This window comes from Dermacentor albipictus, chromosome 1, assembly GCF_038994185.2.
Source record: "Dermacentor albipictus isolate Rhodes 1998 colony chromosome 1, USDA_Dalb.pri_finalv2, whole genome shotgun sequence".
NCBI lineage: Eukaryota > Metazoa > Arthropoda > Arachnida > Ixodida > Ixodidae > Dermacentor > Dermacentor albipictus.
In genome coordinates, this window is record NC_091821.1 from 127971151 (window position 1) to 127985697 (window position 14547).

At 46.5% G+C, this 14547-nt stretch overlaps 1 protein-coding gene across 1 annotated transcript in view; it reads right to left on the bottom strand.

Annotated features, from left to right (window-relative positions):
* The window catches only part of LOC139059058 (uncharacterized), a 445650-nt gene that overhangs the window by 35738 nt on the left and 395365 nt on the right, over nt 1-14547 (bottom strand). The window contains exon 4 of the mRNA XM_070536898.1: nt 1318-1451. Coding sequence (XP_070392999.1) covers nt 1318-1451 — 134 coding nt within the window. The remainder of the gene's footprint in view (nt 1-1317; nt 1452-14547) is intronic.

Below are 14547 nucleotides of genomic sequence, written 5' to 3' on the forward strand. Positions count from 1 at the left end.
TTATAATGCTTTGTTTGCTTCGCATATCAATTACGGTCATTTAGTACGGGGTACTACTACAAAAACAAATCTTGACAATATACTTGTCATGACGAAAAGGGTGCTACGTATTATTGCCAATGTATCTTACACTGAACGTACCGCACCACTCTTTGATAAGTACCACAAAAGAAAAATTCATGACTTGTACACATATAGACTTCTACGGGAGTATTACTTCAGTATAAAGAAACGTAATGTTACGCTTGTGGAAATCGCCAACCTGCATCACAGTGTACCTGGCTGCAGCACCCGCCGCACTGAAATATGGAATATTGTAAGACATGGGCAAATTATAGCAATGAGATGCTTGAAAATAATTTACCGAGGTTATTAAGTTCTTTTGAAGGAATATACATCGATATTGGAAAAATGAACCCTCCAGAATTCAAGGCTCTTCTACGCTCTTATACTTACGTGTTACTATATAAAATGCACCATATTCTTCTCCCAATACTTTTTCAATAAATCTTCAATATCGCTTGTCTCTTAAAACTGATTTGGAAATCCTACATTGCCTTGTTTAGGAACTTCTTTAGACCATTTTTGTGCTTTGTAACCACTGCTCTGCCAAGTGTATAGGATGCAGGGCCAGTCAAGCCTCAAGAAGGCTTTTTACTTGTCATCCTCAACATTGCATTATCCTTGTAATGCTGGAATAAATATTTTGATTTGATTTGATTTGATTTGGTAATGTAAGATGCCAAGAGGGAATCAAATAAAACTGTCAGCAATACTATAGATTTGTTTGACCTGGCTCACATTCGTCCAGTGAGGTCAGTCCTCGATCATTTTTAAAGCTTACTTTAGCAAAGAAAGCAAGGAAGTGCCTTTACTGAGGGGAGATTTTGCAAGAATATAAGCGCTCGACTCCACTTCCCAGTAGTCGGTCAAATTGGGATAACCCTGACGAAGTGCATGTATATCCAAAGGCTAATCGCAAGAAAAACTTTTCGTACATAAGTTTCCTAGCGGCATCGATAGAACGATCCTAAAGCACAATCCAGACAGCTCTCTGCACAGAAACCGCTATAGGCTATGATCAAATGGCGCGCAGACGCGAGGAAAACATCGATTTTACGCTTCGAGGACTCGGTACACAAATGAAATCGAAGCGCTAACAAACGAGAGTCAGGGAAGAAAGACTGAGTGCTACATAGCCATTACCTTTTCCCCTTCCGGGTTTCCACCCCCCCCCCAAAAAAAAAAGAAAAGGCAAAGCATCTGTCAGCGAAAGCCATTGAAGACAGCTGACGTCAACGGATTCGTAAGTGTCACCTGCCATTTCCGTCTCGATCGTGGGCAGGCGGGAGAACGGATGTTGGAACGGCGTAGCTTGTCGGCAGGCCGAGATAACGACGTGGGCGGTGGCGAGTGCATTCGGCCGGACATCTCAGGCAGTTTGGGCCGTGCTGCAAAACGCCAACAGCACACTGCGTTGTCAGCAGTGGAGGGGACGCCATTAGCGCCGAGAACGGCTCTGCAGTACAACCAGGGTCAGCACCTTAGTTTCTATCCCAGTATGTCCATCTATGCATCTTGCTTTGTTCGTTTTCGGTGAATGATCAAATACCACATGCACATCAATGCCAATGCACTTCTCCAGCAATTGCGCCTATGCCAAGAAATGTTTTGTTATCCTCCTTGAAAGCAGGCTCAAGTTTTTGCTGACATCAGTACACTTATAGTTCATTATAGATTGCTTTATTTTCATATGCTTTCCACTGTGGACGCTTATATCTTTACATGGGATTTTAATTTTGAATCTGAAAGAGAGAGAGAAATAGAAGAGAGGAAAGGCAGAGAAGATAACCAGACGCACGTCCAGTTTGCTACGCTACACTGAGGGGGAGGGGATATAGGGATGAAAAGGAAAAGAAAAGCGAGAGAACAGTTTCGCGCACATTTGAGGGCGCACACCGAGTTTTCATTGCACTTGCAGCTTTAGACATGGATCAAGTGTAGATTTAGGCAGATTTAGGTGTAGATCAAGATTAGATTGAGGTAGTTTGAATTGGCAAAAGTCAAAAGGAGCGATTGTTTCTTGCGGCTCTCAAACCACCGGGTCTGCGTGAGCGGTCTCTGTTGCTAATACGCAATATTTTGGCGGTTTGCTGCTTCCTTTTACTTGCCGTGATATATTTTCCAGGTCCGTCGCTTTGTTGCATGACTGTTCTCATGTTCTGCCACGAGAGTTTATGCTCGTCCTGGAATGTTCACGTCGTGAGCATTGTTTTGACGTGTGAGTGAAGCACTTCCCGTCAATTCACTGCGTATAACGTGTCACTAGACAACAACTCGGGCCGCCATCAGATGCTGCGTTTGGTGGTTGTGTGCGCGCCAGCACGTTCTTATGCCCTTACGTTGATTTGATTTTGCTGCACAAATAAATTATAGTAATTGTTCGATCATGCCAGGAGTTCTCAGCGCCATCTGTCGCAGTCTGGTTGAACCGTATCCTTGTTATTTCCGGGCGTGGAGGTAGACCATCGTTCTAGGTTGCAGACGTTACCACAAATACGGCAGGTTGCACAACTATAGTAGAAGAATTTGTCAGCACTGCCAGCGTGTAATGATTGTTTTTAACAACCTTTTTGTTCTTCATTGATGCGGCAGCATCAATAGGCTATTGAGCGAAAAGGCCTGCTTCTCTAGCAGTGAAACGGCACCTAAATTACCTTTGGCTGCCACGCCACGCCACGTGCAGGTCTCCAACACTCCAGAGCAGCAGCTCTGGAATGTTGCTTGAGGGAAGAGGGAGAGGGCATCGCCACGACACCACTTCACCCTCACTCTCGGAAGCCCGTGTTATTTTCGCGTTCGTTGTCCGCACAAGCTCTTGCCTGCGTTCTAACTTCGTCTCGGTAATCGGTATAAAGAAATTAATATCTAAACACAGAATAAATTCGAAAGGAAAAGCATTAGTGGTAGTGTGTTTCGAGCCTACGACGCCACACTCAGAAGCCAAATGCCTTACCCATTGAGGTAAAGTAGCACCTCCCCCCTCCCCCCCCCCCTAGATAAAAGGCATGTGTACTCTGCTTTATGTCAAGATGCTACATAGAAATTTCCATTGGCAAGCCCGGCGTAAAGACAACGGTGACCTCAAAATCACCGCTGCTTACTCGGGAGCGTCCCCATTGGATTCTATGGAAGTAGGGCAAGGCAGCATGACCTGACGGATCGAAGTGCACCGGCCTTGTGCTATCCTGGAGGCTTTGGGCAAACGTTTCAAGCGCTCGCTTGCCCAAGAGGAGTTCATAACTCAAAGGACCGCTCAGGGGCGTTCGAATGGACGTAATTGCTTTTGCATTCACAACTCATAAAAAGTACTTAGGTGTCCTCGGATTGTATTTTCCTTCTTTGTTTGTCCTTTCTTTGCTTACTCCCCATATTCCATTGCTATATTTCTTTCCCCTACTTTCTGAAGAGTACGCAGTCGTTGTAACCCTACCGGTAGCAGTTGCCAGCCTGCTCCTTCCTTTCTCAATTTCTTCTACTTCATTTGTATATATGTATTCACACCAAATTATAATAATGATAATCATACATACCAATGACAATTCGCCTGTGCACTGCATCTTTTTTGTCACTCTTTGATTGTGGCAATCTCGTCACTTATGATCCTGCTTGAACCACCATTGAGGGAGCGCCGTACCTTACTTGTGAGAGGATACCCTTCTAATTAAAACATGACTCTGACAAGGAGCTTCGATTACTTGCACGAGATGTCAGTTAGGCTAACTACTCACATTTACAAGCGCCAAGCTATTCACATGAACTTATACTGTGGTTGCTCCAGCTGTACAAGTACAGTCTTCACAAGTGCATGCTTATTTTGGAATTCCTAAGTTCTTCATTTGTTACTGTTGCAGAGCCGACTATAGAGGGCTAGCGCTTTCGTTGTGCCAGCCTCAACGTTGAGATTAGGCTGCTCGAACCATGTAAAGCTGTTTTAATACTTGACAAATGACAAAAGTGAAACTGAGGAATTTAAAAGTGTGGCATAATTTTTCTGCACATCAGAAACACACATGACGGTTACCAAGATTATTGCAGCCAACTGACTTGAGCAGGTTGAATGGCTGCTTTGACGTACACCATGCGGTCACACGTGTGAATGAATTCTGTAATTATTATCCCTCAATCTCCTACCTTATAATAACGTTACGCACCAGCAATATGCGTAGGTTGAACTCTTACTTTTCAAATATTTGTACATGTCAAGCAGCCATGGCTGTGTAACATTGCTCGTGAAGGCAGCGATATTATATAATCCTGGATATATACCAAAGGACTGTCAGATAATCACCTGTTACATCTCTGAGCCCTTGTTGACTCACATCGCAACAACTTCGTACTGTGAACACATTGCTTCGTACTCGAAACGCAACATAGGTACTAAAGAACTATTCCACATCATCTCATCTTGACTACTAATCACAAGTATAAAGACAGAACACGACCAAGTTATGCGAACAAATCTAGTGAAAATACATAAACGATGGATGCGAAAATAGACTGCACACTTAGAGATATGCTAGGGTTTGATGTTAGGTTGGAGATGTTTGTCTGGCTGCTGGTTTCGAGTTCTACACCCAGTGTAGGGTGAAATAAAACGCACTGAACGATGGCACACACACTCACAGACACACAGGTGAAAAATATATTCCGTCTCATTGAGACCTGTAGCTTTCATGAATACTACAAGCGCTTTCGCTGCGCGCAATGAACAGGTGGTGCTTCTTCACAAATCGATAATATCCCGCAGCTCGAAGCTTGACTCTCAGGTTAAGTGCAGTGGGCCATTTAGAGATCGTCTGTCTGACGAGTAACGGCTGCAGTCACATAGAACATGTTGCAAGACTTCGGGAACGTTTACACAGTGCCTATTTGCGAGTATGTCCACTGAATTCCGCTCTTAAAGTAGTTGCTGCGGGTCACGTAGAGTCTGATGAGGTGATTGCATACCGAGGCCTCGCAAAATTTGAAAGTCACAAGATGGATAAATTTAATAAAGGGGTCCGTACTGAAGGCTCGTATAGTAACAGACAGCTACGAAATACCAGAGCTGGATTGAGAATATTTCTTTTGCTCTCGAACCCCACATTCATATGATGATCCCGAATGCAGGAAGGCAGTTTCAATGATGGTTCCCCTTCCACATAAGCGCTCTGATAGTTGAGCAGGATGGGTGAATAGCACATTTTGAAGTTAACCCGTCATGTGACACTTTGCCAATAAAGCTCGTGCGACATCGATGGATTCCCTGCAGTAGAAGCACGGGAATCGAAAAGTGTCTTGCGGAGGATCAAACAGCGGAGCTATTCTTCAGTTTTTACTAGCCAGAAAGACAGCCCGTGAGACACGAAAAAGCGCCCCGAATCTAATCACGAGACTCGTCACGCGGGATACAGAGGCCAGTGCGGTTACACGCTAAATAACATAAATCGCAACTTCCATCTAAACGTCTCTGCAAAATCAGTCAAGAATATTCGAAATTTTACTCGCTCTGTGCTAATTTCGGTATTCTATCCCGGCCACGGCGGCCGCATTTCGATGGGGACGAAATGCGAAAACACCCGTGTACTTAGATTTAGGTGCACGTTAAAGAACCCCAGGTGGTCAAAATTGCCGGAGCCCTCCACTACGGCGTGCTCCATAATCAGAAAGTGGTTTTGGCACGTAAAACCCCATAATTTGATTAAATTTCGGTATTCTATCTTCTGAACGATGAACGAAGACGTCATTGCAAACCCCACGTTGCTTTTATCGGAGGTGCTATCATGCACTTAACCGTAACCCGAAGCTAATCATTTGCCACATGCGGATACCGCGCACAGAAGAGTTGAACGCATTCATTCGCGATAGCAGTTCTGTCGTTCTATGATAATAGGGACTGCAGTTGTGATGCCTTTCCCTTTTCCCTCTACGAGCACGCCTTTGTACGGCTCTGTATGTCGGCTGGCGAACGTGTTTTACGAATTTTTATTTATTGTAGTCATACTTTTTTCTAACGAATAGCCCATAAGTGACGGAACCGGGAAGTCCATTGCAACGTAAACTGCGATTGCGTGGAGCTTCTCAAATAAAATTTCGGCTTCAAAAAGAGAAGCATCGCGGCCAATATACGCCAGAGTGAGGTCATGGATTCTTACAGGAAAAGCTGCATTTGACCAGCCGATTCGTCCGTCAGTCGGTCGCCTGTACGCGAAAACTTATCTGGCGTAACCCCACGCGCATGTGCGAAAAAAAGAGTGAGAAAGAGAGACGCACCATTAGCCAACACCTCCTGGATAGCACAAGGCCTGTTTACTCCGATCCATGACGTCACGCTACCTGGCATAAAGTTTCCATTGACAAGGTTGGCCTAATGAAAGCGGTGACATCGAAATCACTGCTGCCTACTCGGCAGCATCCCCATTATATTCTATGGCAGTCAAGCTAGTTCACATGACGCCGTGGATGGCAGTGAAGAGGCATTTTGCTATCTAGTGGTGTTGAATTAGCTGCGCCAGTAGCGACATTGATGCTCTCCTTCGCAGCCGAGTGCGCGCGCAGCTGCGACGGAGAGCAAAAAGAAGTCCACGCGTCATACGTACTCCTTGGGAGCAGGCATTATTCAGCGCGTTGACGCCTCTCAGTGGATTTATCCAATAGTGGTCGTTCGGAAACAGGATGGATCAATGCGAATGTGCGTTGAACTGCAAGAACCCAATAAATTTATTTTTATTCTTTTTTTCCACTCCTCTCTGGAATCTCTTAATCCCGTTCCCCATCCCTATACAGAGTAGCATGCCAGCGGTTGTATACGCACCGGCAATAGTCTCCGTTTTTCTAACAGAGAGCCTCTCTCTCTCTCGCTTAGGAGCAAGCAGCTTTCGATCAGCAACGCCGCGAGCAGAACCGGGAACGAGCTTGTCCACGCCGTGCGGATGTTGCAGCCAGGGCACAATAACAGGCGCCTGCAGCCGAGCGCAAGCAGCCACTGCGTACCGATGATCCGGGAGCCCACCAAGCCGTCGTTTAATGAACCGTCGGGATTAACCCAGTGATAAACACTGGGGCCATTCGTTTCAGCTTCGCTGGTTAACCATCTTTACGCAGTGCTTGGGCGATGATATTAAATATTTTGTAGTATGTAGGTACTTCTGGCGCAGGGAGAGTTCTCAAAACTGTCAAAGTCGGGTCTTCCGTTATGTTCGAATGCAACGTACTCCTGCTTTACCAATAACCTATTTCACCAGACCCGACACACCATTAAAATATGACTTCACGGTCAGCTAATGCTGGGTCTTCAGGGTGGCGTCTCCACCGCTCTTTCATTTTTGTGGCACTTTCTGTTTACCAAGCCCCTTCACACTATAAGAACAGTGGTTTGGCTATACTGCAGAAGCATATATAAATAATGATGTCTAACATAATAATCCACTTTAATGTCCCGTATACGTATCCCGAACAGAAATTTTCCGAAGCGAGACTAGCCGTCAAACTATATACACGAGAAATAGAGCAGGCGATCGTCATTCATTCACTGCTATTCACTTGAATCGACGCACGAGTTCAAGACTTGTGGGCACAGATGCAGGAACACCGCAAGGGGCGATAATCTCCCCTATTCTCTTGAACGTCGCGATGCTAGCGCTGACCAAAGAGCTGCGAAAGATCCCCGACCTAGGCTAAGCCCTGTACGCAGACGACATCAGGCTCTGGGCCACCAAGGGCTCCCTAGCGCGAAAAGAGGCGACCCTTCAAGAGGCCGCGACGGCCGTGGACAGATTTGCGACAGCGAGCGGGATGCCTTGCGCGCCCGAGAAGTCCGAGGTGATCCGGGTGCACGGAGGAGGAATCTACAAGTCCCTCGGCCCTATCGACCTCTACCTTGAGGGCCAGAAGATCACGGAAGGCAATAATACTAGGATTCTGGGTTTTTGGATCCAGAGCAACCTGAAAGCCTCCCACACCTTCCAAACCCTAAGGTCTGCCACCGAGCAGATCTCGCGGATTATAATATAACGTATAGTATGCCGTATCCTTACCACTCGCTAAACAAACGCGACCAAGAACAAGTCGATGCCATCTTCAGAGGCGCGTACAAAACGGCCCTGGGTCTCCCTGTCACCACCTCAAACGAGACGTTAGCGGCCCTCGGGATCCACAACACGTTCGCTGAGCTGTCGGACGTGGTTATGGCTTCGCAAAGGGCCAGACTACAGAACAGGGCGGCGGGCAGAGCCATCCTCCACCGGACCGGAACGGCAATGAAGCTCCGTGCCCTCGATGGGCAACGATCACTCCCGCCGAAGGTCAGAGGCAAGATCAAGGCGAACCCGATACCGAAGCACATGAGTGATGAACTCCATGACGGATGATGCAAGGCTCGCGTCGACAGACAGCGCCGACAATTCCAGGGTGACCCGTACGTAACGTACGTGGACGTGGCGGCGTACCCTGTAGGGGGCCTTTTCGCGGTAGCCGCCGTGAACGGGAGAGACAATTCCTTGACCCTCGCGGCCTCAATAAGGGCCTAGACCCCTGCTGCGGCTGCGACCATAGCCGCGGTGCTGGTAATAAAGCAAGAAGACAGGGTAGGCAGGGAAATCCATGTCGTTACCGACTCGCAACAGGCCTGCCATAACTTTACCAACGGACGAACACCGCTGCTGGCGGCTCAGATTCTAAGCCCGAGGTTGCAAGAACACCATGAAATCACGTGGACGCTGGGCCACGCGGGTCTGGAGGGGAACAAAAGGGCGAATGCCCTAGCTCGAGCGCTAATCAACCGAGTGGGGCAAGACCAATCGTCTCATCAATCCTCACCCTTTACCTTCATGCCCCTTTCGTCCAATTACTGCGACCGACTCTGGATCCAGTGACTCAACCGCAGGATTTGTCCTCCGCCTCACAGAAAGCTAAGCAGTGAAGATGCAGTAGCTCTCCGACTTATTCAGACCAACACATTTCCAAACCTACACAGATACACTAAAATGCTCCCCCATACATATCGCGGCATCTGCCCCTGGTGCGGCAACACACGCCCTACACTCTTTCACATCTCGTGGGGGTGCGGGGGCAAACCTCAACACCTAAAGAAGCCTAGCACGTCGGTTGAGCGATGGGAAGTACAGCTTACCGGCGATACCCTGGCGGGACAAGAAGCTCTCGTCCAGCAAGTACGTTGGGCAGCCATGGCCAGTGGAGGCCTGGAGTGAGGACACCACCCACTCGACCTCAAGAGCAACCACCTCGATGGTCAGAATAAATGTTTTGTCTCTCTCTCTCGCTCACGCTACGCTCACGCCAACTCACAAGTAGTGCTACTGGCAAGCTCTCGTGTGTACTCTGACTCGTCGGCCCTCACTTTAACTGAAAGTCATCCTCCTACTCAGGGGTACTCGTGATAACGTCGGTGTCCGCTCCAATTCACTGGCGCTCGTGCTCACACCCACTCACATTCAGCGGCAACCACTCGCGTTCACACTCGCATCAACTCACACTCACCGGCACACACATTCGTAGTCACCTCATACATCCTACTCGGAGTGACAGGAACTCACCCACGTTCATACTGATGTTTTTATTTATTTTCTTACTTGTTTATTTATTTCGTTCTTTATTTTCTATACCTTATAGGCTTCGCAGTGGAGTATTGAACAGTGTAAGTGCTGGGGTCGGGCATGTCAAAAGGGGTAGCTGGCCCATGCCGTCGTCCGACTCATCCACGCTAAGGACGTTGTTGAAGACAGGAACATGTTCTCATCGAGAACGAGGAGTACTGGGTTTATTTACAATATCTACACGAAGAGTGGAGAATGTTACGTCTCACCAGTCTAGCATGACTGAATTGAAGCAGACTGAGGAGCCGAAAAAGTCGGCTTAAACCCCCTCTCTCCTCCACGGATCAATAGGCCAGGGAAATCCACCCTCCCGTTTTCGTCCAATCGGAGCATTCAAAGTCGTCGAATTACCCGCGTTGAGGGCGAGGCTTCAGACAATCACTTCCACACCTTTGTTCCCTGAACACACAGAAAGGAGGGGAACTTCGTAGATAGGGATTGTCATGCTTGACTCAAGCTGGAGCGTCTTGGTTCATGGGATGATCAGCAGTTGGCTGAGCGTCTGTTCATGAGTAAAAAGCGTCCGGAGTTCGTGAGTAAACATCGTAGAGCCCCCTTTTCCAGGAGTTTCTTGCTCCCATCATCCAAGATGGCGACAGTGAACCAACAGACACTCGATCCGCCAAACGGCTTTCGCCTTGCTGTTACCCGAGTTCTGTCCGAGGGGGATGCATTGCTATAGCTTCACAAAGAAATTCCTCGCAGTGATTCAAGAAAGGCTAGAGAAGGTCACTACCCCCGCTGGCCTATCATAACAATAGGGAAAGTTTACAGTAATTAAAATGTATTAAAGCAAGAATACAATGCATCAACTTATAAACATATGAAATATGCGAGTTATAAGCATAGGAAAGACGAAGCATAAATACACGGAGAACAAAGAAAGCCTTTTGCAGTATGCAGTTTAAAAAGGTGAAAACAACTCACACATATACGAAAAGCACGACTCAACAGGCATCATTACACATTCTACAGCGAAGCTGCTAGCCTCTAGTTGGTCGGGATTCTTCGTGGCGTGCTCACCCCACTCCGGCAGCTAGAAAAGGGGTTTGTGTTGCAGTTTAGGCGTAATGGATTTATGTTTTCTCGTATATTCCAATTACACTCTGATGGTATCATGTCTGTAGATTGTGTGCAGGTCGTACTTCACGACTTTTCTGACACATTTTTCCATTCAAAAATTGAATTAGTTCAATACCACACTAGCGCCAGGTGGAAGGCCTACAAGGCGGAGTATGAACCTCCGATGGCAGCTGGAAAAAGGGCCTTTCGTTTCAGTTTCTGTGTAACAGAATTACGTTTTCCCGTATATTCGCATCCCAATTTAAAGCTATCATGTCAGCAGCTTGTGTGAAAGTCCTACTTTAGGGATCTTCTAACGTAATTTATTTTTAAACAATAATTTAGTTGAATAAGGCACTTGCGCTTGGCGGATGCCCTAGAAGAATGAGTACGTATGCTGCATTTCCGCACACGCCTGTGAGCGCGTTACGTACGTCGCTTGTGGCGGTGGTGCGTGTGTAACGTCGTCTAACGTCCGCACGAGCTTCGCTGTACATCTACTTTCACAGTTTGGAAGGGAGGCGGATTTTTTTTTGAAAGCACGTACATCTAAAACATTTCGCGAAAGGCCACTGGATCCGGTAAAGAAACAATTTCAAAGGAAAAATTATTCCAAAGGCGGATATCATGAGGCAGTGGAGATGAACTTAAACACAGCGTGCCACATGAGATGCGACTACAACTAACGTGATTATGAAGCCGGCTATACATGCGCGGTCGGGTATGAAGCGCAAGACGAAGTAACCATGAGTTATAGATTTACTTAAGGAAAAGCCTCAAAAGGGCCACATAACGGTGCATTTCTAAAGACTTAAGAGAAATGCTTTGTTTAATTTTAGTGATTCTGGAATCACGATCATAGATGTGCGTTATGAACCAGACTGCTCGGTTTCGCATCGTTTCAAAAGCACAGATAAGACAGGCCTCACGTGGTGACTAAATGGACTAGGCATATTCGAGCAGTAGGTTAATAGCAGACGAGTAAGCAAGTTTCTGAACGTCAAATGCACGTTCAGAAATTCAGACAAATTAAGCTGTAGCAATACCAGAATTGCGGCAACTGCAGGGGTGATCTGTTTAGTCATCATCATCATCATCATCATCATCAGTCTGGTTACGCCCACTGCTGGGCAAAGGTTTCCCCATACTTGTCCAACTACCGCGGTCATGTGCTAATTGTGGCCATGTCGTCCCTGCAAACTTTTTAATCTCATCCACCCACCTAACTTTCTGCCGCCCCCTGCAACGCTTCCCTTCCCTTGGAGTACAGTCCGTAACCCTTAATGACCATCGGTTGTCCTCCCTCCTCATTGTATGTCCTGCCCATGCCCATTTCTTTTTCTTGATTTCAACTAAAATGTCATTAACTCGCGTTTCTTCCCTCACCCAATCTGCTCTTTTCTTATCCTTTAACGTTACACCCATCATTCTTCTTTCCATAGCTCGTTGCGTCGTCCTCAATTTAAGTAGAACCCTTTTCTTAAGCCTCCAGGTTTCTGCCCCGTACGTGACTACTGGTAAGACACAACTGTTATACACTTTTCTCTTCAGGGATAATGGCAACCTGCTGTTCATGATCTGAGAATGCCTGCCGAACGCACCCCAGTCCATCCTTATTCTTCTGATTATTTCAGTCTCATGATCCGGATCAGCGGTCACTACCTGCCCTAAGTAGATGTATTCCCTTACCACTTCCAGTGCCTCACTACTTATCGTAAACTGCTGTTCTCTTCCGAGACTGTTAAACTTTACTTTAGTATTCTGCAGATTAATTTTTAGACCCACCCTTCTGCTTTGCCTCTCCAGGTAAGTGAGCATGCCTTGTAATTGGTCTCCTGAGTTACTAAGCAAGGCAATATCATCAGCGAATCGCAAGTTACTAAGGTATCCTCCATTAACTCTTATCCCCAATTCTTCCTAATCCAGGTCTCTGAATACCTCGTGTACACGCTGTGAATAGCATTGGAGAGATCGTATCTCCCCGCCTTATGCCTTTCTTTATTGGGATTTTGTTGGTTTCATTATGGAGGACTACAGTGGCTGTGGAGCTGCTATAGATATCTTTCAGTATTTTTACATACGGCTTATCTACTCCCTGATTCCGTAATGCTTCCATGACTGCTGAGGATTTGACTGAATCAAACGCTTTCTCGTAATCAATGAAAGCTATATGTAAGGGTTGGTTATATTCCGCACGTTTCTCTATCACCTGATTGATAGTGTGAATATGGCCTATTGTTGAGTAGCCTTTACAGTATTCTGCCTGGTCTTTTGGTTGACAAAACTCTAACGTGTTCCTGATTCTATTTGGAATTACCTTAGTAAATACATTGTAGGCAACGGATAGTAAGTTGATCGGTCTATAATTTTTCATGTCTTAGGTGTCCCCTTTCTTATGGATTAGGATTATGTTAACGTTCTTCCAAGATTCCGGCACGCTCGAGGCATACAGGGTGGCCAGTCTTTCTAGAACAATCTGCCCACCATCCTCCAATAAATCTGCTGTTACCTGGTCCTCCCCAGCTGCCTTCCTCTTTTGCACAGCTCCCAAGGCTTTATTTACTTCTTCCGGCGTTACTTATGGGATTTCAAGTTCCTCTAGACTATTCACTCCTCCGTTATCGTCGTGGGTGCCACTGGAACTGTGTAAATCTCTATAGAACTATATTAGTAATGGTATTGCCGGCTTTTTCTCTTAACGCATACATCTGATTCTTGCCAATTCCTAGTTTCTTCTTCACTGCTTTTAGGTTTCCTCCGTTCCTGAGAGCATGTTCAATTCTATCCATATTACACTTCCTTACGTCAGCTGTCTTACGCTTGCTGATTAACTTCGAAAGTTCTGCTAGTTCTATTCTATCTGTAGGGTTAGAGGCTTTCATACATTGGCGTTTCTTGATCAGATCTTTCGTCTCCTGCGATAGCTTACTGGTACCTTTTCTAACGGAGTTACCACCGACTTCTATTGCACACGCCTTAGTGATGCCCATAAGATTTTCGCTCTTTCGCACTGTATATGTTTCACTTGTCCTGCTAACTTCATTGAGCACTATTATATCCCATTTACTGCCCTCTAATTCCTCCAATAGCACCGCTAGACTGGCCTCACTAGACAACGTTCGAGTGGTAAACGCTGCCAGGCTCATGTTCCAATGGGGGTCTGTCCGGATGCAGGAATTCTTAGCACCCTCTGCTGCGCCACAGGTCTGACCGCCACCGTGGTCCGTTGCTTCGCAGCTGCTGGGGACTGAGGGCCGGGGTTTGATTGGTGTATTCATATAGGAGGTGGCGGCCAAGTACTGCACGAGGGTGGCCAATCCTGATCTGGTGAGGGAGTGCGTTACCGGTTCTAGTCACCGGGATCAGGCCGCACTCCAGGCCTTTTTGTGCAATGTTGTCAACACGCGGATTTTTTAAAATCCGGTGGAAAATTGCGCGGCACCGGGATTCGAACCACGGTCCTCTTGCATGCGAGGCGGATGCGCTACCTCTACGCCACCGCTGCAGATCTGTTAAATATGGGTGGATTAAATCTATATGCTTCGAGTGTAATGAACGCGAAGGTAATGATAAGTATTTGTGGCGTATAGGAACAAATAAAGGTTCATTTCTTGCGGCTGATGGAAATAACTTCATATTTGCAAGTGTCATGTATGATTTGCCATATAATACAGCACAGATGCACGATAGCTATAGGTCATGTTTCAAAATCATGAGAAGTATTAAGGGCTTGTTAACTGCCGCAATACTAAGAAAACAGTGCAACAACCTCTCTGACTTGTTTCCACACCACCTGATATCGACCAATGATCTGTGACATAATAACACG